This window comes from Balearica regulorum, chromosome 19, assembly GCF_011004875.1.
Source record: "Balearica regulorum gibbericeps isolate bBalReg1 chromosome 19, bBalReg1.pri, whole genome shotgun sequence".
NCBI classification, from domain to species: domain Eukaryota; kingdom Metazoa; phylum Chordata; class Aves; order Gruiformes; family Gruidae; genus Balearica; species Balearica regulorum.
In genome coordinates, this window is record NC_046202.1 from 12,471,847 (window position 1) to 12,496,103 (window position 24,257).

At 45.2% G+C, this 24,257-nt stretch overlaps 2 protein-coding genes across 2 annotated transcripts; one reads left to right on the plus strand and one right to left on the minus strand.

Annotated features, from left to right (window-relative positions):
• Positions 1 to 2,431: 2,431 nt before the first annotated feature.
• Positions 2,432 to 14,227, plus strand: LOC104635065 (1-acyl-sn-glycerol-3-phosphate acyltransferase alpha). The gene is made up of 6 exons (XM_010301760.2): positions 2,432 to 2,875; positions 4,263 to 4,396; positions 4,825 to 5,000; positions 5,264 to 5,359; positions 5,828 to 5,900; positions 8,298 to 14,227. Exons 1-6 carry the CDS (start codon positions 2,691 to 2,693, stop codon positions 8,441 to 8,443), a joined length of 810 nt encoding a protein of 269 aa, XP_010300062.1. The 5' UTR covers positions 2,432 to 2,690; the 3' UTR covers positions 8,444 to 14,227.
• On the minus strand, positions 10,512 to 23,054 carry LOC104631223 (eosinophil peroxidase). The gene is made up of 13 exons (XM_075771587.1): positions 22,958 to 23,054; positions 22,252 to 22,348; positions 21,234 to 21,409; positions 20,482 to 20,605; positions 18,490 to 18,619; positions 17,662 to 17,862; positions 17,251 to 17,566; positions 15,941 to 16,101; positions 15,307 to 15,559; positions 13,708 to 13,878; positions 12,638 to 12,875; positions 11,892 to 12,109; positions 10,512 to 10,552 (listed from the first exon to the last, which is right to left on the minus strand). Exons 1-13 carry the CDS (start codon positions 23,052 to 23,054, stop codon positions 10,512 to 10,514), a joined length of 2,223 nt encoding a protein of 740 aa, XP_075627702.1.
• Positions 23,055 to 24,257: the final 1,203 nt, after the last annotated feature.

A 24,257-nucleotide genomic window follows, 5' to 3' on the forward strand; every position in this document is an offset into this window, starting at 1 on the left:
ATCTTCATGAGCCAGGACACATTTTCTTGTAGAAACTCTTCTTCTCCTCTCATTACAAAAATTTCCAGCTATGTCTTTGCTCATAAGTAGGTATCCAAAGCTAATCTGTGCCTTGTAAAACTGTGATGCATGGATTCATCATGGACCTGCAGCTGGAGCATGATCAGTACAGTTTCCTCAGTCTTGGTGACCTGTCTCTAATATATTTACCCCGGAATCCCTTTGAAGTTTTAATGTCAATGTTAATGCCTCTATTTAACTGAGTAGTAACTGCATGCACTAGATGAGTTCCCTTTAGTACTGTTCTGCTTTTGAAGACTGGGTGGCTGATGTGACTGATGGCACTGAGCAGTCCCAACACTTTGCCCTTTGATAGCTTGTTCTGGTCTGTTCAAACAGAGCTATTTGTGCCAGCAGTTTCCAGTGGGAATTGCTCCCATTTCAGAATCCAGTCCTCTTTTTTTCATCCTGACATCATTGCTTTCTCATTTAGAAGTCAATTGCAATCTTTAACTTAGGCAACTCTTCTCTCTCGCTAGTGTTGCTGTATTGACAGCAGTCTCTTCTCTGCTGAGCTTTTATTTGCTTATAATGAACAAGACAATTTTCTTAGCCTTTTCCCATTAGATTAGATCACTTTCCCTGCCTCCACATCTCTCTTCTGGCCAATGTGTGGCTTAGGAGAGTTGGTGAGTAGGAGAGTCGTTAAAGCTGCATGATGAAAGCTCACGATACGAGCAAGGCCCTCCTCTCCCTATCTAAGATTCACTTAAATTGGGCCAGGCTCTGACAAGGATGCAAAGACCCAGGGGCAAAAGGGAGTCAACTGAGCATGGATACATTTAGTCTGGAAACTGGGAGCTTCATTAAAGCTCTGGTTTCTGAAAACGCCTTGCAGGTTAGGCAAGACCTGGCTGCTTTTGAAATGGAAGCATGGTGGATCTAGGTGCTAGGGATCCTTGCAACAGAAGAAAATTATAGCTGAAGATACTAATAGATACTAATACCTGTGGGTTTGGAGCCTAAGTGTTTTGTTAGATCTGAGCTGACTGTCTTTCTGTGGTGAGTTGGGAATGGCATAATTTTTATTACCTCTTTATGTCCTTGCCTTTTCGCATAATCATCAGAGATACAGCTGTTGAAAGCCCCAAATAACCATTAGCCTAGCTTCAAACTCTTACGTATCTGATGTCTTCTTGAGAGTATGTCTGTCCTCAGTGCTCTGAGTGTGGAGTCACCTTTCTGCATGGAGCAGTTGGGTGGTGCCCAGCCGATGTTGGTTATTCCTCAGTTTGGTGGAGCCATGGGGAAGCACTCCTCTCACCAGCTGGCCATGCCGAGGATCTAACAGATCATCACACTTGTAAATCTGGTTATGTGGGTCCTTCTCTGACTATGCTTTGTTTTGACCACGTGGACACCACCATTTGTGCTGGAGACATTTTTCTGTCTTTTCCTCAGGTTCAGGATCTTGTGTTCTTGTAGATCAGCTGTATTTTAGGGTTGCTGTGTTCCTTTGGGTAAGTCATCAACTTGCTACAGATTAGTACCTGTTTGGTAGTGCACTGTATACTGCAGGAACCTAATTTCCTTACAGCCTTGATGAAAGTATTTGTAAATTACTGTCAGTGACTTGTCCATTTTACTGTTCTTGGGGATTTGATCTTGTTCTTTAGGTTGCGGGTGACAATCAATGTGGTTTTGTGGGTCCTTGGACCTCCCCATTCCCTGTTGAGAATCTGCAGCTTTCAGTCCTGGCTGGAATTTATTATTGTTAATCCTCTTAAGAGACAGAGCTGATTGAGCAGGGCCTGTCATGCAGATGATGAAACACGAAGCTTTTGTTTTTCAGCCTAGTCATTGTACTTGTTGCAAAGATCTTTTTCATGCAGTGGTTTTAGGAGATGAAACGCAGCTGGAGCACTCCCAGGTTATACTTGCATTTTCCTGATTTACTTCTTACATATGCAGATGCTGTCTAAACATGTGCCTGCCTCTGGCTGTGAAAACATCAGGAGTATCTGCTCTTGCTTTGTTTATCTTTTTGTCTAGACATGTGGCACTTTTTCCACTTTTCCCACTCTACTTGAGGAATGTTGAGCTGCTCAACTTGGCCCCTCTAATGCCTAGATGTATGAGGCAGGAGCTGGCTGCTAGGATCACTGGTTTTCTCCTTCTCTCCTCCATAATACTAATTTCTCATTTGCTGGGTATCTTGCAGTCAACTTCTTGGTGAAGTTCAATGCTTGCACAGATAGTGAGACAGTCTGATGTTGCTGTCCGACGCATCCCGCTCCCTCCCATTAAAGATTTTTTTAGGAATTCTCAGGGTTCCTATGCACAGAGCCCCCCCAAAAGGAATCTGTCTCTCCAAGCAGTCATTACCAGTCCAGAGCCACACACACCCTGCACATCAGCAGCTTTACTATTGCGTGTTTGCCCCTGCTTGCCAACCAGCTCCTACACACCGTGCTGTTGGGATGTCTTGCTAAACTGGCTTTCCACCACTGGTTTAGCTCCAAGCAGTGAACACAACATTTCTGAAACATCACACCCAAATCTCGTTCCAGCTTTGCGCCGCCCACATGTAGCTGATCAAGAGAATCCTAACTCTGCTCCACAACGTCAAGTGCTCGTGACTCATTTACTGCTCTGTGCAACACTCCTCTGGTTAACTCTGAGCTGGAAGGATGGAGCTTTTGCTCCTTCAATACCCATTTACTTTTCTGTTCATCGTGTTTTTAGTCCTTTACCAGGTGAATCCTGCATTCAGATACTTTTGCAAGATGACCTTCTATAAGTTGTGGTTCTCTACCATAAGTATTCTGGTTATTATAATAAGTATTCCTCGTGGACGTAGTGTGGAAAACATCAAGTAAGTTGTCTGTGGCTTCTTCTGCTCTGGGCATGGGTAGACTCAACTCGCGCTCTGTTTTGGAGGGTCCTGGGAGTTGCACTGCAGTGGGGAGGAATTACTTGTGTATTGGTGTGGAGAGTTGCCAGGCTCTGTAATTCAGAGAAGGGATGTGGGTTTCAGTATTGTATTTGAGTTGATAGAAAGAATAACAAACGATGGAAGGAAACAATGTAAAAGGAGACATAAATGTGACAAACTAGGTAATGCCAACAAACCAGATGTAATGCACAAGTAAAGTAACTTACTTTTTTTTTTTTTTTTTTTTTTTTTTAGTAAACCTTTCCTATCTGGTCTTCAGAGCTGTATTTCTGTCCTCCGTGTGGCTGATCATTCTCTTTCTGAGTTGTGTTGATAAAGCCTCTGCAGGTGCTCTTCTCTTTTCTCAACTTTATTCTGAGCCAGTGCTCACCTGAACAGGCATGAGCAGACATTACCACGGTGCAGTGCTGGCGCCTGCATTGTCACTGATGACCCCATCACTGCAATCACAGCCCAGTGCCCCTAGGTCTGGTGGCGGTCTCTGAGCCTGACCCCTTGCTGCGCATCCCCTCTCTCCATCCGTTACTGCCTCTGCCACGAGCTGCCGCACTTCCCCGGAGGCTGTGCAGCCGGCTCCACGTGTGTGATTAGCAGCGGTGGGGATTAGTAACTTGGGCTGTGGGCTGAGTGGGGGCTAGAAGCTGACTGCTATATGGCAGCATAGTGCTTGTAGCCTCCTGAAGTGCTGCAGAGCCAGGATTGACTACTTCATTGTTGTATGCTGCAGCAGGAGTTCGTATCTCTTAATTGAGCATCAGCCTTTCACTTTAAGAAATTTTCTTCAGTTCTTGACTTTTGTCACTGACTTTTATTCTTTTCTTTATTTTTCCAATATCTGATAAAATATGGCTACCAGACCTGCTGTCTAATGTCACCCAGAGGCAAAATCATCTCTCTTTCCACAGCGTGGGAAATAGCAGAGTTAGGTGCATGGCATGTTTATGGCAGCCTGTGTTCATGATTCAGCAATGTGGGCACGTAGAGTACAAACAGATGCACTATGAATTTGGGCATTATCTAATTTTGTGGCTGATCCACAAAACTGGTGTAGCTGAAGTTGCTAGGCCATTGGTCTAACCTGGCTTGAAGAAAACCTACCAGGTATATTTGTCTTCTCTATTGAAGCGATGAGCTGAAGAGACGTATTAGTTGCTCTTCTTGAAGTCATGGGTCAAACCTAGGAGTGTGGAGAAACAGGCTACTCTGCAGGAGCAGTCTGTGAGATGGGCTGGTTTGGAAGAACGGTGTTTGGTTCCTTTACCCAATTTCAGCGTCTCTTTGTTTTGTGTATGCTCCCCTTCTCCAGGTTTTTGCGCATGTTATTACTGCCACTCAAATACATCTTTGGGGTCAAGATAGTGGTGAAGGGCAAGGAGAACCTCAGGACTAAGAGACCTTTCGTCCTCGTGTTGAATCACCAGACCTCCCTTGACATTATGGGTATGTGGTGATGCTGCCTCCTGCTCCTGGCCCCAGCTGTCTGTACAGGAGGGTAGTACGAAATCCCAAGTACCGCAGGCAGAGGGGCAGGAGTGGCTGTTACGTAGTCCATTACCAGCTAGCCCCAAGCCAGGGCTGTTTTCCAGGGTATTAGAGCCCAATAGATATTTTCAAGCTAAAACAGCTTCATCCTTTCCAAAAGAAAGGGGATGAGACTGTCAGTTGGCCACAGTTGTGTCAGCTGCTCGCATTCAGTGTCAGTAATCCTCTAAGTGGGTGGTTGGTCTGGAGACACCCGTAATCCCTTTCCCAACATGTTTCTGGTCCTGTGAAGCTGGATAAGTGCTGCAAGTGTGGCTGTAGCCTGAAATCTGGAGGAAACCTCAGTGCAGATGACAACTTGTTCTGTCCTTGTTGTACCCTTCCAGTGATGATGGAGATATTACCAAGTCGCTGTGTGCCCATTGCAAAGAAGGAAATCCTATACATGGGCACTTTTGGCATAGCATGCTGGCTTTCAGGACTCATTTTCATTGACCGCAAGAAGAAGCAAGAGTCTATCACTGTCTTGACAGAGGTGGCACAGTCCCTGCACAAAGAAAATGTGAGTGGGGAGGATGCTATGGTGAGGAGCCACTGGAAAACATGTGGCTGGAAAGGGGTCTTTGTCTCTGGGCTGGGCACTGAGCAGGACAGAGAAAGAGCATCTCTGGTGGGTTCAGTGTGTTGTGTGTACTTGAAGTGGAGGAAGTGGATGTCTCTGCATGGTCAGGAGCAGACAGATCAGTCCCAGGGGAGTATGCCTGCGCAGTGGCTTGGAATAGTAACTGGAGGTCCCTCCATTTCAATGTTCTCTCTCTCCTGCAGCTCTGTGTCTTGATCTTCCCTGAAGGAACTCGCAGTCGTAGTGGCTCCCTGTTGCCCTTCAAACGTGGGGCTTTCCAGCTGGCTGTGAGAGCCCAGGTGAGAGTCACCTTCCTCCTGCCCCATGGGGTGCGGTTTGCCTACCATGGTCCACCAGCAACCAGGGCTGTGTGGCTCCTGTTCCCCAGCTTCCCTTTGGATTGAGCACACATCCGGGAACCCAGTAGGGGCCCGGCAGGCAGCACAGGAGGGGGACATTTCTGGGACAGGTGGAAAAATCTTCATGACTCAGCTTGGGAAAAAAGTGGGGGGACCTTGACATGAGCCCTGGATCTGCCCGGGAGGAGTTTTTGCTGAACTGAACATACTAATTTGGCATTGTTGCCCTAAATACAGAGGTGAAAATGCAAAAACCAACAGCGAGAACATTGAGTGATACAGTTAAATGATCTAAATATCCCTCCGAGTGCCTACCGTGAAGCTGACTGGGATAATTATCAGCAAGGTGCAGGATTCACTTGAGAATGGGGAAATTTGTGGATTCACTGTAGACTGCCTCCCTTCCAGGTGCCCGTTATTCCTGTAGTGATCTCTTCCTACCGTGACTTCTACAACGCCAAGGAGAAGAGATTTACACCAGGTGAGGATTACTTGGGGAAAGAGTGGGCTGGGTGTTGGCCCAAGCTCCATCCTTGGAGGGAGCCATGGGGTGTGTGAGCAGAGGACCATGTGTGATGTGGAGATAGCTTCTGTCTTCTTTGGAGAGTAGGGAACGGGAGATTTCAGGCATCACTTTTGCCTCTCCCCTTGCATTTCTCATGGTTTGTCCAATACCTGTATGAGGGAACCTGGAGAAGCAGCGGAGTCCTGGGGCAGGTTCTGCCCCTGGCCGCACCATGCTGTCCTTGGCTCTGTGGGTGCATGGAGAGTCGGGGAGCAGGGGAGCAAAAGTAAACATGGAACTCTCAGCAAAAGTCATGCTGAGAGTGTGTCTCCTCCCAGTTGCCCTGTTCTTTCCGTGTTTCATCCATTTATGGTGATAAAAATTTCTGCCAGTTGCTGATAAAATTTTATGGGGAAAAAAAAATGACACCAGTCCTGGGCTTCAGAAGGAAAATGCACAAAAAAATGCTTTGAATTCCAACAGAGAAAAGTAACCCATCCTTTTCCCCTACTTCCTTCACTGATGCCCACCCCAAAAGGGGCTTCTGCCACTTCCCACCCTCCCCCCATGCTAGCTCTGCTCTTTCCTAAGGGAGGATTTGCATCTGAAATTCTCATTCCTCCCATTGTTTGTACCTGAGTGTAGTCATTCCCTTGCAGACAGGCACTTGGAAGAGGGAGGTGCAAATGTGAACCACTGCATTGTCTGTTTCTACTCATCTTTCACCTACTGGGTCTATCCTGACTCAGTGGGCCATACACAAAAGCCATTTGGTACTGGAAGCATTCCCCCACGCGGGGGTCGATAGGAGCACGAGCAGGGATGTCAGCCCTGCTCTGTTAGCCCACTCCCACCCCATCACATCCCTGCTCAGTTGGGTAACGAAGATAGAGCGCTCCCCTGGGACATCAGAGAATAACGCAATGGGGATGAATCTTTGGTGCAGTTGGACCTTTTGCTTTAAGCAAAGATAGATGAGTTTGCTCTGTGCCTTGTCCAGCCAAGTTTGGAGTAACTCCAGGGAAGGAGATTCCACAACCTCCCTGAGCTTTTTAGGAAAGACTATTTGCAGTAGCATGTACATTTGCCTTTATAATAGCCTCACCCTGGGAGGTTGTGGTTAGCTGACCTCTAAGCCCTTTTCCTAGTTGCTGTTAAACAGGTAGGACCTTCACTGCTGGAGAAAGAACCACAGTTAGCTTTTTCTGTACCTCCCCACTTTTCCCACCTGCAAGTTTTGCCAGGGCCGATTCTGAAGATGTACTACACATGGCCAAGAGTTCTGCACGTTGAGCGGGCTGATCCTCAGGTCAGGACAGCTCATCATATCCACAGTGGCCCTGGGCATGCTGATGAGCTTCTGGAAAGCCCAACTCCATGTCCAGCGTGTGCACATTGTCATGCACAGAGTAAGTCTGGTGCTTGCTGGAAGTCTGTTACACCCCAATTAGAACTGCATTTTCAGCACAGCCCTGTCATTGCTCAGCTTTTTCTGTAGGACCAAGTGAAGCACGGTAGACTCCTGAGATACCAGGCCTAGTTTTGGATGTAAGAAGTGCAGGCAGGGACCATGCCCTCTTCTTCTGTGAAGCTCTTCTCTACGCTTCTGTTTTGCCTCCCTTGCATGGCTCTGCTAGCAACACTTGTGGATCTCAGTTCCTAGCACACGTGTAAAGGCATGCAAGAAAGTTAGAAAATAACACAGACACTCCCCTGATCCTCAGGTCTGTGCAGGCAGTGTCTTGCCTCGGCTGGCCAGAACAAGGGCCACTAGGTGCAAGAACAAAAGAGCATGATGACAGCTCCCCAGTATATTCTTCCTGTTTGTACCAGTCCATTGCTCAGGTGCTTGCCAAGAGGAGTATGGCACACCTTGGCCAAACAGGGAGTCCTGGGCACTATTTCTGTCCTCCCAAAGCATGTCTCTGGAAGGAAGGGCTCCACTCAATTCAGTATATGTGGATCAGAGCATGACCAATTTGGATGCACTGTATTACAGACATTTTGTTATCTTTGCCGTGATCGAGACAGACCCTGAGGTCTTTCCACTGTGAAAATGTATTCCATATGAATCATTGCATTGGATGTATTTGGGGACTAGCATATGGGAGAGATTCACCTGTTTCTGTATGTATGATTTTGAGATTTTGCAATCTCTGTGGTTGGGAAAAGCCTGGTTTGGGTTTTTGCTGTGTGCATCTGAGACATGACTGGGTTGCTACACCACTGTTGGTGTGTGAAAGAGGGCATTTCCCTTCATTTCTGTCTTGTTCCTTGGTTGGCACGGATCCCTCTGCTATATCTTCTCTTGCTCTTCTACACCACTCACGTATTTCCTTCCCTGTCTCTGACGCTCCTGTCTCACTCTTCCAGGGAAAAGCATTATCCAGATCCTGCCAGAAGTGGAGACCCTCGGCCTGGGCCCAGACGATGTTCCCAGGCTCACCGAGCAGGTCCGTGACTCCATGCTCACCACCTATCAGGAGATATCAGGAATGACAAACGGGGCTCCCCATTAGCGATGTCATCTTCCAGCTCCAGCTGTGTGTGTAGCACGTGAAGGGGAGGGCATGGCAACCACAAGAAGATCTGGCAGCAGAGACAACCATGGATTGCAACCCAGACATACCAGAGACAGGCAAAACGTCCACAGAGGAAGAAAAGCTTTTAAGTGGAGGCAGTGAAATGGTTGCCGTGTTCCTTCCAGAGAACTGTGCCAGCTCCGTGGACAGACACACAGTGGGTAGTGGGACATTTCTTTGTAATTGTAACCCTGAGAACTTCTCTCCAGCTGGACCTCAGGCAGAGCTGGACCCTTCCTGTGAGCATCTTATAGTCAACTTTTCCTATTCCAAACCAACAAGGCAGAGGCATTTATCAGCAAGCCCGTGGCCATCCTGCCCAGGGAAGTGGCTGTCCTGGGGTTTGAGGGCTGCCATGTTCTGGAAGCACATTCAGGAGAAGGCATTGTCTCCTGCCTCTCTCCATGGGGTGGACTTGGGAGGTACCTCTGCCATGAGAGGGGAAGCCAAGGCAGCTTTGGGAGAGGGGAATTAAAGACTTTACATGTGTCTTCAGGGGTTGGTGGTTTCTTTGCTTTTCTTAGCCTTCCTTTTAAGCAAAACGCGATTTTGCTTTCAGTGGTTGGGCAGATCTTGAAAGTGTGAGGTGAATATGCCCGGGGACTCAGAAACCAGAGGCAAACAGCAAGAATGTGTTGCTTGGCATCCTTGCTGTGCCCTGATAATCTCATGATTTTTAACACAATCTATATATTTTTCAGTCCAAATACACTCTGGGAGCTGCAGCTCCTCATTTCTGAATGCTGCCTGGTTGTGTCCTGTCTTCTGAGTGTCAGAGGATGGTGTCTTGCCTTCCTCTGCCCAGGGTCACCACAGCCTTTCCCCGCTCCCCGCGCTGGGGGCTGATGGAGCAGCACGATTCCCAAGCTCCATTGCTCACCCTGGGCCCTGGCAGCCCTGGGGGTCTCCTGTAGGCTCCCATGGGTGGGCAGCATGGGTCACTGGGCTGGCATGGCCATGACTTGCCAGCACATCCCCCTGTGGCAAAGCACGCATGCAGATGCTGTAGCCATGGCATTTTTACCAAGTATCTCCTTCATTAGTCCTCATCAGAGAGGCACCTACTCCACCCAGAAGCTTCACTCATGACTCCACCTTAGGCTGCCACGTTCTTGCTCCCAGTCCCCTCCTTCCCGCCCGGTTGTGCCAAGGAGAGATGGAAACTTAATATGATTTTTACATGTTTGGTATTTATTGACTTAATACAGTCTTGTAAGAGATCATCCCAGCCAGCCGATTAATTTTTAGTCCTAATGTTTGTGGTTTACGTATCAGCCAGCTTATGGTTTGCTTTTTTATGCTGATACATTTAGCTATGAACCATAGCCAAAGTATGTTTTGGACATGTTTGACATACCAGAGTTGATGCCAAAGGTAGATGAATGCATACAATGTGTTTTATTAATGTCTAGCACACCCAAACACACACATGTTCACTATAGGATTTAAATAAAAGATGTCTCTAGGCTTCAAGATGCAGCTGTGATTCTCCAGTGTCTTCAGAGACTGAAATGTCACTGCTAATTAGTAACAGCCTAGACAGTTTATGCTCTTGTGCAAAACAAGAAGAAGATAAGAAAAGTTTTAAAAACTATTACATGAACTTGCTAATTTCTGAGCAGGTACAAAGGATAAGGAATTTCATTTGGAAATGCAAGCATGGCGACTTCCAGATTTGACAGCCATTCAGGATGGGAAGTAAAATTTTGTCTTGATTATGCCTTTAGAGAGTCATAAAGCATCCAGCACCTAACCAAGTCTTGCACACCTCTGAACATTTTTTTAGAGCAGCAGACAATAAAAAGTCACTACCCTTCCATCTGAAGACTTACATTACTGGAAGCTTTTACAAATAAATGATATAAAAATCACAGTATAGCAAATAAAACAGTAGACATAGTCTTGAGCTCCTCTCCGGGAAATCATGTGCCCAGGTTCAGTTGACAGCAGTCAGCTGAGCATGATGTACAGGCAGCAGTTTCCCAAGAGCAGCTCAGTGCCACTGTTAGGAGTTTCCAACTCTGGTCTGATGAGCAGGTTTAGAAACTGTTGATGAAGCAGAAAAAGCTACTGAGAGGCAGAAAATGTTTCCAGGACACAGTATTTCTCCCCACATTTTTATTTGACTCCATAGCTTAAAATAGTCAGTGGTGAAGGGGAAACTGAGTACCAGGTCACCCCTGTGTCCTTGTGCTTCTGAGACACTGCAGTGCTTCCAGCCTTGTCAAAAGGTACCTAACATCAGATGGCCCTTTGCATAAGTGCTTTTGGGGCAATTTCTTGGCACTTGAAAAGGTTAAGCTTTTAGCAGTTGCTTTTTCACATCCTGGGATTTCACTATCTCTGGGTTATGCAAACACTGTTCAGCTTCCTCCCAGCCTGGTGGTAAAAGAGCCACAGGAAGTGGCTCAGCAAATTTTAGTGACCATAAGACTAAGTTAATAAAAGAAATCAGGAAGCCTCTATTGTTTAGAGAAAAGGTGAGCATCAGCTGGACTCCGCTCCTAAAGAAGGGGGTAAAGTCACCGTAATTTAGCCTTTACATCAAGCACAAATGTCTCTCTTAAATGGCAGTGTCTGTCTCAAATAGAGTTAATCAAACTCAGTACAGGAACTGTGTGGAGATGCTTTGTGGTCTGTGCCTTGCAGAAGGACAGAGTAGGTGATCCCCAGGTATTGTGATCACCTATAAATGGGTTGCCAGAAGGGAAAACACAATCCAGTCCATTCTGCTCAGGTCATACCTGTCTTCTGCAAGTCTCTGTTGTCCCTACATTATTTACAACTGGGACAGCCCATGACAAAAATACATCAGCAGGAGGACACAGCTAGTTCCTCATCTCATATATGAGGACACCGCCACATCATAGTCTCTGACTATGCATATTAAACTACTGATGAGTCAGGTCATACAGTTGCAAAACAATTCTAGATATATCTTTAAATGCTTTAAAGCTTTAGGGAAGGCAAGGGAAGAGCAGGGGCTTGGAGCAGCAAAGGAAGAATTTGGAGCAGGTTGGCTAATTCTGATTGATTTCTTCATGGACACTCTTTCTGTGAAGGAAGACTCCAGTTGTCCTGGAATAAGGTGCTTAGAGAAGGACACATTCACAAGGACCAGAACAGACTGAATTTTCAGGGATTTCTCATCAGCTGAAGAGGAAGAGGCAGGCTACTAAGGGATGGTGAAGGTGACGGATTGCAAGGAGACTAGACTAACAGCGCATCTGCCTCTAGTGGTGTTGAGTAAGGCTGAATAGATGGTCTAGGTCTTTTGGGGACAGAGTCACTATGATGACCTTAATTCTTTTATTTCTTTAGCTTCACAAGAGTCTGACCTTGTAGGGCATTTATTATTTTAGACAAACCTCAGACAACTGCTTACCTTTTGTGCCACTCCCAGGCTCGTCTTTCCAAGGTGAGAGGTCGAGCTTATCGATCTCATGGCAGCCAACGAAGTTCTCAGGATAACTGTTGACCTTGAACACATCCCTGGGTATCGTTTTGATACGAGTATTGTCACAGATCACTGTCGACAGTGAGATTTTTCTCAGTGCATGCAACTGCTGCAGAGTGAAAACTCCTGGTTTCTCCCACCAGAATCTGCAATGATATTTTCAGAAAGAGCTTGTAGTCTCCTTGATGGCATTTGGTACTGGTTATTTGCCAGGATGGGAATTTGGCCAAGGTGAGTCTCTGCTCAGGTCCACCTTGATTCATCAGGCAGCTGGCACAGCCTTTGGAAAGAGGTGTCTCCAGATGTGGCCAGGTCTGGATTCTGCCACTCATCTGCCAGTGCAGAGAGCCTGCCTCTTCCATGCAGCGTCACCATGCTGCTGGGATGCAGTGACTATTCATCCCCTTTTGTATCCTGAGAGCAAGTGTCACCTTAGGCAAAGAGTACTGCAGATCATCCATGGTCTGGAGCTGGTGCTCCTCAACCACATGGGTCTGTAGGAATGGGCTGCAAAAAAGAGCCCTGTCACAACTGGGCTAAAATCAAGGTGTGAGCCATGCTGGGAGCACTCACTGGTGTGTTGGAGATGGACTGGATTAATGTGTCACATGAAATGTCAGCATTTTTTCCCATAATAAATGACATGGGGAAGGTTTACTCCCAAAGCTACCTACCTGTCCGCATCACGCAGGTTCCTGAACTGGGTGCCAATGAGGCAGGCCAGGAGGGGTCCAACTCTGCCCTTGGGAATAAAGGGCTCTGCGACTGCCCCAATCCAGAGGTCAATATTGTCCGGTGTCCCATACAACTCCATGAACTTCTTGGCCAGTTTGGAATTGCCTAGTACCTCAGAGAATTCATCTAGGGTTTGAGGCTGGGAGAGCCCACAGAAGCGCCTCCAGGCATTGTAACCTACAAAAGCAGGAACAGCAGTTGATCAGGCCCCATGTCTCCCCACCATTTGCCTAAGCTCAGGAGCTAAACAGACCCCTTCGTCCATGAGCAATGTCTGCTGCTTCTCACAGCATTAAAGGATCTGGAAGACATTGTCTAGACAGTTACAACAAATGCCATGTTTTCAAAAGTCCTTTTTGTACGCACACACTAAACTAACAATTTGGGTTGTCTTTGCAGATGACTACAGGTTCATCGCATCCTGTCAGTTAGAGCTACCTGGTGCTGAGGGTGACTGGACCAGTCTTCACAGTTTCGGGAGGAAAAATTTCTAGGATTAAAGTCCTAGAAAAGAGCAACATTTGGCTGTGCTTAACCCAAGAGCACCCATTCTCCAGCACCTGGGGGCAATCCTTACTGCGGGTGCAAGACACCTCTGCTCAGAGCTCTGGGTTGTCTGAAGACACAAAATAAGCATTGATGGGCAAAGAACAAAGCACAGATGGTCTGTCTAGCCCACAAGAAAGCTGAACTCGGTTGCTTGCATCTGTACCTTCTGTACCCTACATGTTCTCTCTGTGCACTACACCATTGTTTCTACCCCTCTTTATTATGTTATTTGAACTATCATCTTTGCTTTCCAAGACTTTTGTTGTTGTCTTAAAGCCCTCAGAAAAAGGTCTTTATAATACAGAGACCTTATCTTCCCTGACCTTGACTGTCTATCCATCCTTCAAGGTACTATTTCTTCCCATTGGTATGGAAAAAGCTTAGTACATTTGTGGAACTACTATAAACAGAAGAAAAAGAAAGTATTGTTCACAGGAGATGTGGACTTGTGTCTCTTTACCTGGAAGGCCATGGTCTCTTCCTCGTTGCATGTTCAGGGCTGCTAGATCCAGACCCATTATCTCTGTCTGTTCAAAAAGGTGGTTCTGGAGCTCCTCAACAAGCAGTTGATTCTGTCTCATCAGTTTTGCATGATCAACCATCATGCCCCGTATCAGTGGGTCAATGCCGCCTGCATTCATTGCAGATCAGGAAAAGATTGTAACAAGTTCCAGCTTTGATGGTCCATTTTGTGCAGCTGAAACAGTGCACAGTGTCTTTTCTACTCTGGGCTGTGCAGGGTTCACCTAGCTCCATATTTCCATTTCAACATGTACTAGCGCCTATGTACATACACACATATGACAGTAGATGAGGCTTCCCTGTGGTAACTAGATTCCCCAACCCTCCCCATCTCCATCCCTCAACCTTCCTTTCTGCAGCCCTAAATCCACTGGTTGCTCACGGGGACCTCCAGGTCGCTTTCTGCAGAACTGCTCCTCAGCCTGTCAGCCCCAAGCATGTACTGATACATGGCATTCTGCCCAAGGTTTGGGTTTTGCAATTGATTTTGTTTATAATTAGCTATCAGTTGACAAATATATATTAAAACTTTAAATACAATGAGAGAATCAATTCATGTCTGTTTGTCTGTCTTTTTCATAGCCATTAAGACGACAGTATTAATTAAACACAGGAAAATTGGCTACACATGTGTATTTTGGTATGTTTTGCATAATTAGTTAGATAACTCATTTTGGAAAAGACATTTGTCTTCCTTGGAAAGATTGGTGCCTGCAAATATCAGCTGCATAAGAGCAGGATCCCCTAACTCTCTTTAGAGTCATGAAGAGAGATGGCCACCGCCAGGAAGCAGTTATGCTGTCTTAGCTCAGTTAGAGTGGATGGATCACCCTCTGGCAATGTCTACTAATTACAGGGGGATGTAATAGCTTAGATTGACCTAAATTTTAGTTGACTGACATTTGGCACCATGAGTCTCATGCCTCCTGGAACAGCATGAGCAGTTGCAGTATTTGAGTGAACGTGCAATGCTCACGCCCCCTGAGCTGAGAGATGTGCAGCAACCTGATAAGGAGGTTTAATCTGTTACATATTCTGGTTATTTACTGACATTGATCAGAATATGAATGTAATTATCGTCCAATGAACTGAAGAAGACAACTCTGAAAAACTGTGCAAAAGAAGCTACAGAACTGTGTGTTCTGATGCAAAATCCTGCTCCAATGTGGCTGTTTCTGAGGGAGCTGGTGCTTGAAAATGTTCAATGGTTGGAGTTTAACAGTAAGTAATTTTTGGCATGGCTCCTTTGCTGGGGTACAGTGCAGAACCAGTGTTAGGCTGTGTTTGGTGACAACTCTGCAGGACTGTCCTGCTGGCCCACATTTAGCAGACCACTGATTTGCCTGCAGTCCCTTGGGTAGACATGTCATGAGCACCTTCCAAGCTGAATGGCACTGTAATTTTTGTGAGGCCAGTTAAATAAATGGAGCTAAAGCAGTTTTGGGCATCTAAGCTTGTGTGTCTTTTACCCGCTGACTTCAACCTGGATGTCTGCTTCAGGACCAGACCAGGACTGCTGGCTGCCCCATGTTCTTACCTTCCATTATAATTCTCCACGTAGCGCAAAAGGTCAAATGAAGAGGGACATGGGAGAATGAACCCAAAGGCTGAAAACTGTCATCCAAACGAGATACAAAAGGCTGTACTGACGTATGACCAAATCGGAAAGCCAGAGAAAAAACATTTGAGACTGTAGGATCCACATTCTCCTTGTAGCCACTGTACAAAGGGATCCACTTGCTGGTCTCCTCCGCAAGCACAAGTGGCAGGTAATCTCTGTATGTTATTATCTGAAAAAGCACAAAAGCAGAGCAAGTTGTCAGCAGCTGTAGCAGAAATGCCACCAAAGTCAGGTGCAGAGCATGAACATGGACTCTCTGTCCAGTAGCAGAGTTCATTAAGACCTTCAGAAAAAAAAAGAGCTGTAGTGATGGCATGTTTGGCGTAATATATTAAAATTATTTTATATAATAAAAAAATTGATAAATTGTTAAAATAATAGATAAAAAAGCTCTGGATACCTGTGCTGTTCAGATGGCCCATCCTTATTCACAATTTTCAACTCCCACAAATAACTGCACCAGATCTGCAAAGCACAGTTTTCCTCCTTTTCCTGGAGGAAAAACCATTCCTAAGTACGCAGAGGAAAAACAGAGAGCAGTGATCAATACCTGGTTTATGGCAACTACAATCTTTCGACTCTCTTGGTAAAGCTTTTCTCCATCCCAGTGAGGATTTAATTTCCTCAGCTCTGTAACCAGACGGTTGTGTTCTCGTAGAAAGACAGTGTGCAGTGCAGAAAGTCCCAGGTTTTCAGTTACCCGCTTGTCACCTACAAATGAAAATATTTTAGGAATTTTGAAAATTGCCTTTTATTTCAGCAACAGGTTTTTGTGTTAGGACAGACAAGTAACAACTGATAGTCAGTGTTACTGGCAGTAATGCTCATGGTTATCTTCCCAGCAGTCATCATTCATACCAGATTTCCAGCACAGACAAAACATTCTCTGTCCAAATCACTTAAAACCATTGGAGAAGAGGCTTTGGGCAATTTAAACTATATTGTGCATGGTTGTGAAGCAGCTGTAAGTGTCTCATTTTGTGAAAAATCTCATGTCTGCTGTCCTCACAAGCAGTGGATGTGACACACAGGATACAACCAGTGCTCTGAATGTTTGGTTTTGAAAATTTGTCTCAGTTCACCCAAGTCATAAACACTTCTGAGAGGTCTGTGAATGTGCCTTCAGCTGAGATGCTGCGAGAAAACTGGAGGGGATGCAGTGAAGAGCCTCTGATGGAAGAAGCACCAATTATCTCCTCACTGAGCCAGGAGCTCTTCTCTTGTGCAAAGAATGAGAAAATTATGTGCAATGGGAACACTCTATATTGTTATGATTGACTTTGCAGGCTTCACATTTAAATTTTTTTTAATGTTACACCTATGATAGATCACTTCCCATTTTAAAAAGTTCTCTGTTTTGAGTCATCAGCTTGTTTAAATTTTAGACAAACTTCTAGACTTGTCTTCTGACGTAGGTTGGGATATTTGAAATATTAAATGTGGTACCAAGGAGAGTTAACTAAATTGATTAAGAGCATTTAATTGTTAGTATTGATTGAGTCAAAAACTGAATGGTGAATTCTACGTAGGAGGGTAAAAAAAAAGTCACTGGGAAGTTTTAAAACTGGTAGTTATTCTATTGAAAATTTCTCCTACCTTTGAAAAGGCTTTTTAAAGGGAGGATGATTTGGTGTAACACTTCTGGGAAATTAAAACAAAATAATTTTTGTGTGTTTAATTAAACAATTATTGTTCAATTATTATTCTTTTTTAATTTGGGGGAGGGTCCCCTCTCTTTCACCTTTCACAATCATATCTTGCAGCGCCTGATACAAAAATAAAGAGACATCAGACACTTGACCATAATGATCCTTTTTGACTTTCTGGGCCACTGAAAACTACTCCACAGATGCACCTTACCTGCTTTAAAACAGGGGATGCTCACGCTCTCATTGGTGAGAACACAAACACTTTTTGTTTTGTTCTCAAAGGGCAATAATTCCAGTCCCGCATCAGTAAAATTCTGGTTCACAGCCATCAAACCCAGCTGGTTTGTCTGATTTCTAATACTCTTTGCCACAGAGTCTTCGCTGCCATACACCGTGCTGGCATCGATGAACGAGCTCACGGCGTTGATCTGCTCACGAGTAAACGTCCTGGGATTGCACACGGACGCCGACTGGACAAATGGCATGCAAGAGTTTGACCTCAGCATCCGTGGGTCATCAGGGGGAAACTAAAGCAAACAAACAGAAACAATGCCTCAGAAAATCATGTGGGTTTATTTTTACCGTCTTAAGATAGCATGGCATAGAAGGAAAGTCAGGGTACCATAATCGGGAAGCAAGGGGGCTTGAAGGCACAACTGGTCTCGCAGTGGAGCTCTGGGCTAGCTCCTGCACCGCTGGAAGGGGCTAAGTCTATGTCATGGTTGACCCACTGGCCCCAGTGCATGAAGACAAGAGAGAGCTCTTGATCTTGAGTGACGTTCTCATTGGCTGTGTGAGCAATTTCATTAGACACTTTTCGGACCTGCAGAAAATCAAAATGAAAATGTGTGTGACTATCTCTACCACGGCGAATTTACCTCTCAGCATAACACCCACAATGAGATCATTCATAACATGATCTTAGATATAAGCTCACAAGGGTTAATTACGACATTAAAAAGACCCACACCATGCCCCAGCTCTATCAAAACAGATATGATAAGTAGCACCCTCTCGACTCCACAGTCGTTCAGCCAAGTCCAACTTCATGGAAAGACTTTTACGGCTGAAACTGATGTATGTGCACACATCCAGAAGGTCAAGAAGATGGCTGAGGAACAGCCAGCCCTTATGGTTTGTATAAACACCCTGGTGTATCTGAGCACACTGTGCTGCTGTCTGCATCAAACCTTGGGATGCACACTTCTGAAAGTTGTCCATGCTTTGCTTAGTGAAGTATTCACAACCTTTTTGTTCATGTCTGTCTCCAACAAAAAATATCACCCTAAGCCATAGCTCAGTTGTAGAAAACAAGCCTCAAATTAACACCTGAATTCAGAGGGAAGGATCAAGCAATTTACACTCTAGATGTTGCCACTGCTTTGTTTCTGATGGATGCAGTGAGGTCATTGTCCACTACTGTTATCTGGACAAAAGTAACAGTTCTCACCAGCGGGAGTGGAAATCCATTGTACAGCTTTCCTTCACTTGCTCCTCTGGGAACAGACACTCCATCTTCATACACTGCAGGGAGCCAGCGAGCAAATGCACGGTTTGAGGACCCCAGGTAAGAACGCTTTCTGGAACATCACAAGAAGAAAAGCAAACGGCAGTATTATTTCAGAAATGAACAGGCTTGTAGAGACTAACATTTTCCAGCCCTTTAATCCATGCCTGAATAGTCTGGCAACAGAGGTGATAGCCAGAAAACATTGAGAAGTAAACAATACCAAGATTATTACCGCAGAGAAAAATGAACTTTTTGACATTAAAAAAAGATTCCTTATGCCATTATATTAATTTTATTTGGCATTTATATCTCTGCAGCATCTCTGTCTCCACTGCTGCTCCCCACAAAACCAGTCTCACGTGGCCATCACCAGTGATCAGGGTGGCCATGCCTTCATCTGGGTGAGGGCTGGAGGCTTCCAAGGATGAAGGCTGCCCTTTAAGGAAGTTTTTCCCCATGTCTAGCACAGAACCTCTCAAACTGCAATTTGCAGCTGTGCCCACTTGTTACATTGCTTCATGCTGTGCCAAAGAATTTGAATCAGTAAACTCAGAAACACTTGTTCAGAAGAACAATAATGCTGATTGAGACAATGATCTGTGGCCCTAAGGACACGGAAGCACAGGTTATTTTGGTGAAACCAGTTATGGAGTATCAGCTGGTGCACAGCAACTTTCTGTGTTTGAGCTCTTAAATCCACAAAACCTGGGTAATGCCTGTCTATACTGAAAAATGAGTGGTATACCCAGAATTTACAGCAGTGTGCTGTGACATAAGAGCATGCCCTAGAACAATTACCTCATCATAGCTGAAGAAATTCCATCAAATATTAAGAACACAGTACTACCACAGCTCTTGTTTTAATTGCTATTACTGTCCTTGCAGGCAGATTTTTGCAAAATATTCAAGTGCTATCTTACGGTGTGCACCTCAAGCTGAGGAAGATCCTTGGAACATATCACAGAGTTCCCTTGCTTCTGAGTGCCTTGTTATCTCACTGGCAGCCCACTAAATTAGCAAGTCCAAGGACAATCCAACTCTGAGTTTAACTCAGCATGGACACTGCTGTCTTTCGGGAGCTGAAGGCTCTGGGGTCCGTGGGTAAAGGTACAGACTGACTGTAACACTAGCACCATGAGTGTGAGTTCCCTGCACGTGTGATGCAGAGTTGTGCTATGTCTTCACACCTGGCACATCTGTTTCATGCCAGATGCACATCGGACACAAGTCCCACTCAGACTTGGGGGCTGGAGTTAAAACACCAGGCAGCAAATCTATGGCAGAACAGGACAGAGAGCCTCGACTTCCAAGTATTAGGCTAGAAATTTTGCCATCTTCTGGTCAAAAAAAAGAGCTAACAAGGAAGTAAACAGATGTATGATCCCAGGTACGAGCCAGGAGGGAAGCCACGTGCAAAAAGCTGAAGAACTCAGATTAAGGACACACAGTACACGAAGCTAGAAGAGCCAAGAATTAAAGTGTTATTTACTTCCCATCCCTATGCATCAGAACAGTAGCCGCACAGATATGTTGACAGCAGAATATTTTCATATGAAGCAGCCTGGGGAAATTAGTATTATCCATGCTACACAAGAGTGGAGGGGTAATTTCCTGGAGCCTCAAGCTGAGTAAGAGACTGGCTGTCACAGCCCCAAAATCTGCTTTCCTCAGCTGTTCACCTCCCCCCACCCTAAGAAATCCCTTCCTTCATCCAAAGCAGCACATGGAGGGCAATGGGCTTAAATCTGAGTTTTTCAAGAAATGACATCTTTTTCCTGCCAGACATGGATAGAAATGAAACACCTCTATAGGCACCACTAAAACAAGCGTTTCACTCTTCTTGCTGTGTTGAAAAGTACACAAATGACTAAGTCATCTATCCTGTGTCAAAGTACAGACTTGAGACTCTCCTTGTCCACACACAAACCCTACCTGTTGTTGCACTCCCCAGTAATGGTCCGGTAAATGTCATGCTTTGGGCATTTAATGGAATGAATCTGATAGTCACAGCCGGTTTCTTTGGAAATCATCTCCTTCTGTTTTCTGTCTAGTAGGTCTGCAAGAGAAACCATGCAAAATAACATCTGCTCTTATCTTTATTTTAGCTTCTCAGTATTCTAGGTCAACGTTTGAGTCAGCTGAGTCAGAGCTGTGGATATATAACATCTGGATTTGAATTGTTAATTTGGTGCCTAAACCCTTTTGTGGATCAGCTCTCACCTCTGGGCTATGGAAACTGGCTTGGCATGGAACAACTTTCCCGGGGAATATGGGGAGCATCACCACCAGCAACATTTAACCCTGGACTGGAAACAAAACTATGAGCATGCAGAGTGGTACCACCTGGGCAGGTGGGACTGAGGACCCAAAGTGGAAGATGGGCTTCTGTTCTCAGTCGTCTCCTGGCATTCAGTGCATTTTGTTCCAGGTTTATTACACTTATTGTTAGTCTGGTTTTAATCACCAAAGATATAAGGCAGGCACTGCCAAAGATGATGATTAAAACACCAGGTGGTCTGGTCTGCCTCTGAGCATGCTTAAAGTCTATTCACCCGGGTTGTTGTGGGGAAAGGTTTTATCACCAGTTATTTGGATTGTGGCAGAGCTGCTCTCTGACACTCCTGCTGTGGTAGATTTTTCTGCTCTTAGCTGTTTGTAAGACTTTTTGGTCTAAACCACATTACCTGTAACATTGAATCTCCATTTCCCAGACAAACGCAGCTTTATTTTGAGGAGTTTCAAAGTAGTTTCCAAGTAATCAGCAGCACGGATTGCAGATCTGGTTTTTCCTACTGGGTCCTTTAAGTGCTTCAGGAAATCCATTGGGTTGGCAACCTTCTCCTCTAGTTTTTTCTTTAAGCTGAACATAAAAGAGTGCCATGAAGTGCCTTCTCTGAAATCAGACCTCCTCTGCCATGCTAGGCTGGCTGTACTTAGACATGACAGCACTGCTGGGTTCCAGGCAAGCTCTGCTCACCTAGCACAAGCTGGCTGCTCATCAGCTTTGCACATCATCTCAGACAGATTTTGGCAAACAAATCATTGTGATCCCCTATTTCAAGTTTGCCTTACATCCTTGTCACAATAAATTTTGTTAGGCCATGTGAAAAACTAGATCAGTGGAAAACTTAGTGACTGAATAAAAGTTTATATTTAGCATGTCATGAGATATGTTCTGTGACCAGAGAGACAACCTTGGTCCTGTTGCTTCTCTTCCTGGTCCCATGGGTCTTTCTTACACAATGAAAAACCTTCTGTAGTGTGGGTGGAGAGACTCCTCCCCAGAGCATCCTGCTGCCTGGAACCAGCCTTTTGGAACAATACTTGGGTTCTGCCTTCTGCTGAAATGTATTTGTTACGGAGTGCTCCACTGTCTCATGACTGTGGTCCTTCTGGAGAGGGGCAGAACTTCAGCAGCTAGGAGAGGACTCAACATGCATTCAGTGTGACCACTATGGGCTGCTGAGAGGCGCCTATGGTGGTGTAGGTGAGGAGGCAATAGCTGTGGTCATGAAGGGTGGCCCTGGGGATGGGACACTAGAATCCAGCCAAACTGAGCAGAAGATTCTCTCAAACTACAACAGGAATGCCCTTGAACAAAGGCATCTCCATAACAAATATGCATTGGAAAACAGAAGAAACACACACATGTTTTCTCTTATTTCCTTATAATGTTGGGGCCCTCATGCAACAAGGACTCACCTTTTTCGGGCATGCAAATATGCTATGTCTACCAGCTTCTTAGCTTCACTAATGCTGCTCAGAAGAGATGACTCTGATAGCACCTCTGAGTCGTCTACTAAAAAAAAAAAAAAAAAAAAAAGAATAAAAAGCAGAAATTGAGGATACTTTGCAATGTACACCAGGAGCTACACATCCCATGCCATTGTTGGGTGCTGAGGTACACTGGTTCGCTTTACATGTAGTTCCCACTGCGTGTTTAGTGCTACCTGGACACCTTTATCTGTGCTTCTCTCGCTCATCTGCCTCACCCCATTGCTGAGGTCCTGAGAGTCACAGGACAAGAAGTGACTGTAAAGCGGTAGCTTATTATTCATGTCACAGAATTGGTTTTGATGGCTTTGGGAGGCTTTTATGGAGCTATTTTTCATGCTTCTTTTTGAAGCTATTCTTCCCTGTGAGAAGGGAAATGCATAGAAGAAGCCAAATATATGATCTCTGACTCAGTTTCTCTGTCATAAAATTACGATCATGTGCTTGGAAGATCTGTTGGTTAAATAGGCAATTTCCTTAGACAAGTTTCTTAGGTATTGACTTCATTGTTAGTGGCCAATCTACAGGATATTTCAAATTTATATCAGAGCTATATCTAACTAGGAACTCAGACTGAGTTTTGACTCACACCCATTCAAGCTCAGTCGCAGCCGAAGGAGAAACAGAAACTTACTATTTAATGAGGAGTCCATTGCCCCAACTAAGCAGAGAGAGATGATGGATCCTAAAAGTGTAATTCTTGGGTTTATGCCTAGAGAGAAAAGCAACATAAATCTTCTGAATGGGCAGGGCTTCACTGAAGCATCATCAGAGATTGACAGGTTTGGATTGAATATTTCTTTCAGGATGCAGGAATAAAATACAGCACTCCTCTGATCAGGTCTGTATGTGGGACTCTGGCTGCAGAGGGCTGTAGCTGTAGGTGTTGGCAGGACACAGGGACATCCCTGTGGTGCAGGACATCCAGTAAACTGGGCTGAGAAACTGTCAAGGAGGGAGCCAAGTATAGTTCAGGCTCCAGTGATGGAGGCGATGGGGAAGGAGCGCTGGAAGAAGGCAGAGTCCCAGTGTCCTGCTCAGGAGGGACCTTCTCAGGTGGCTGGTGTGAAGGAGGTTAGACCCCACACATCCCCCTCTGCCCTTCTGTCTTGTTACTCAGCAAAATGAGCTGCTACATCCAGCTCCGGTCCTCCAGCCTTCGACCACCTCTATTAGTCTTCTTGATGTTCCCTGAAATTTTCTCTATTCCTTTTTCACATTAACACTAGAAATGTGATACCATCTGTTCTCATCAGTGTTATATACAACGGCACAGTGCCTTCCCTGAAAGGAGATCTTTAGCCAAAAGGTTACAGTTAGACGTATTTTCAGTAACTTAGTCAATGTTTTAACTATTTAGAACAGGAAAGGCAGACAAAATTTGGAAGAACTAATGAACTTCTCACAGTGGGGCAGGTTATCTTACATTTACAATCTGTGGAAATTCTTCTACTATCTTCACAGAGATTGAAGGCTGCTTATTCCTTGCAATCTTATATCGCAGGGTATTGCTATATGAGGCAGAAAAGCTGTCTTTTCTTGCTTCTCAAAATAAGTGTATTTCACATAAGGGGGGGGAGAAGTAAGTATGAAGGCCCACCAGCTCCTAACACTCTACACTGTGTCCTCATCTCCTTGGGCTCACCCATGGAATGCACCAATAACCACACCAGAAATACCAAATCAGTCAAATACAGATACAAGATTAAAAAGCACTGATCTTACCTGCCATCCCTGCAGAGCTGGCAGGACTGGGAAACAAGCCAGTCCTTTATAGCACCTGCACCAGGGCAGAAATTAGCCAGGTCTTACATAGGTGTGGCCAAAAATGGAAAAACAGAGACCAGATTGAGCCAAGAGGAAATATCTGCTGGTTTTCTTTCCTGGATTAAGCAGAAAGGTGTGCACTTCTCCATTCCTTTGAGTAAATGTTG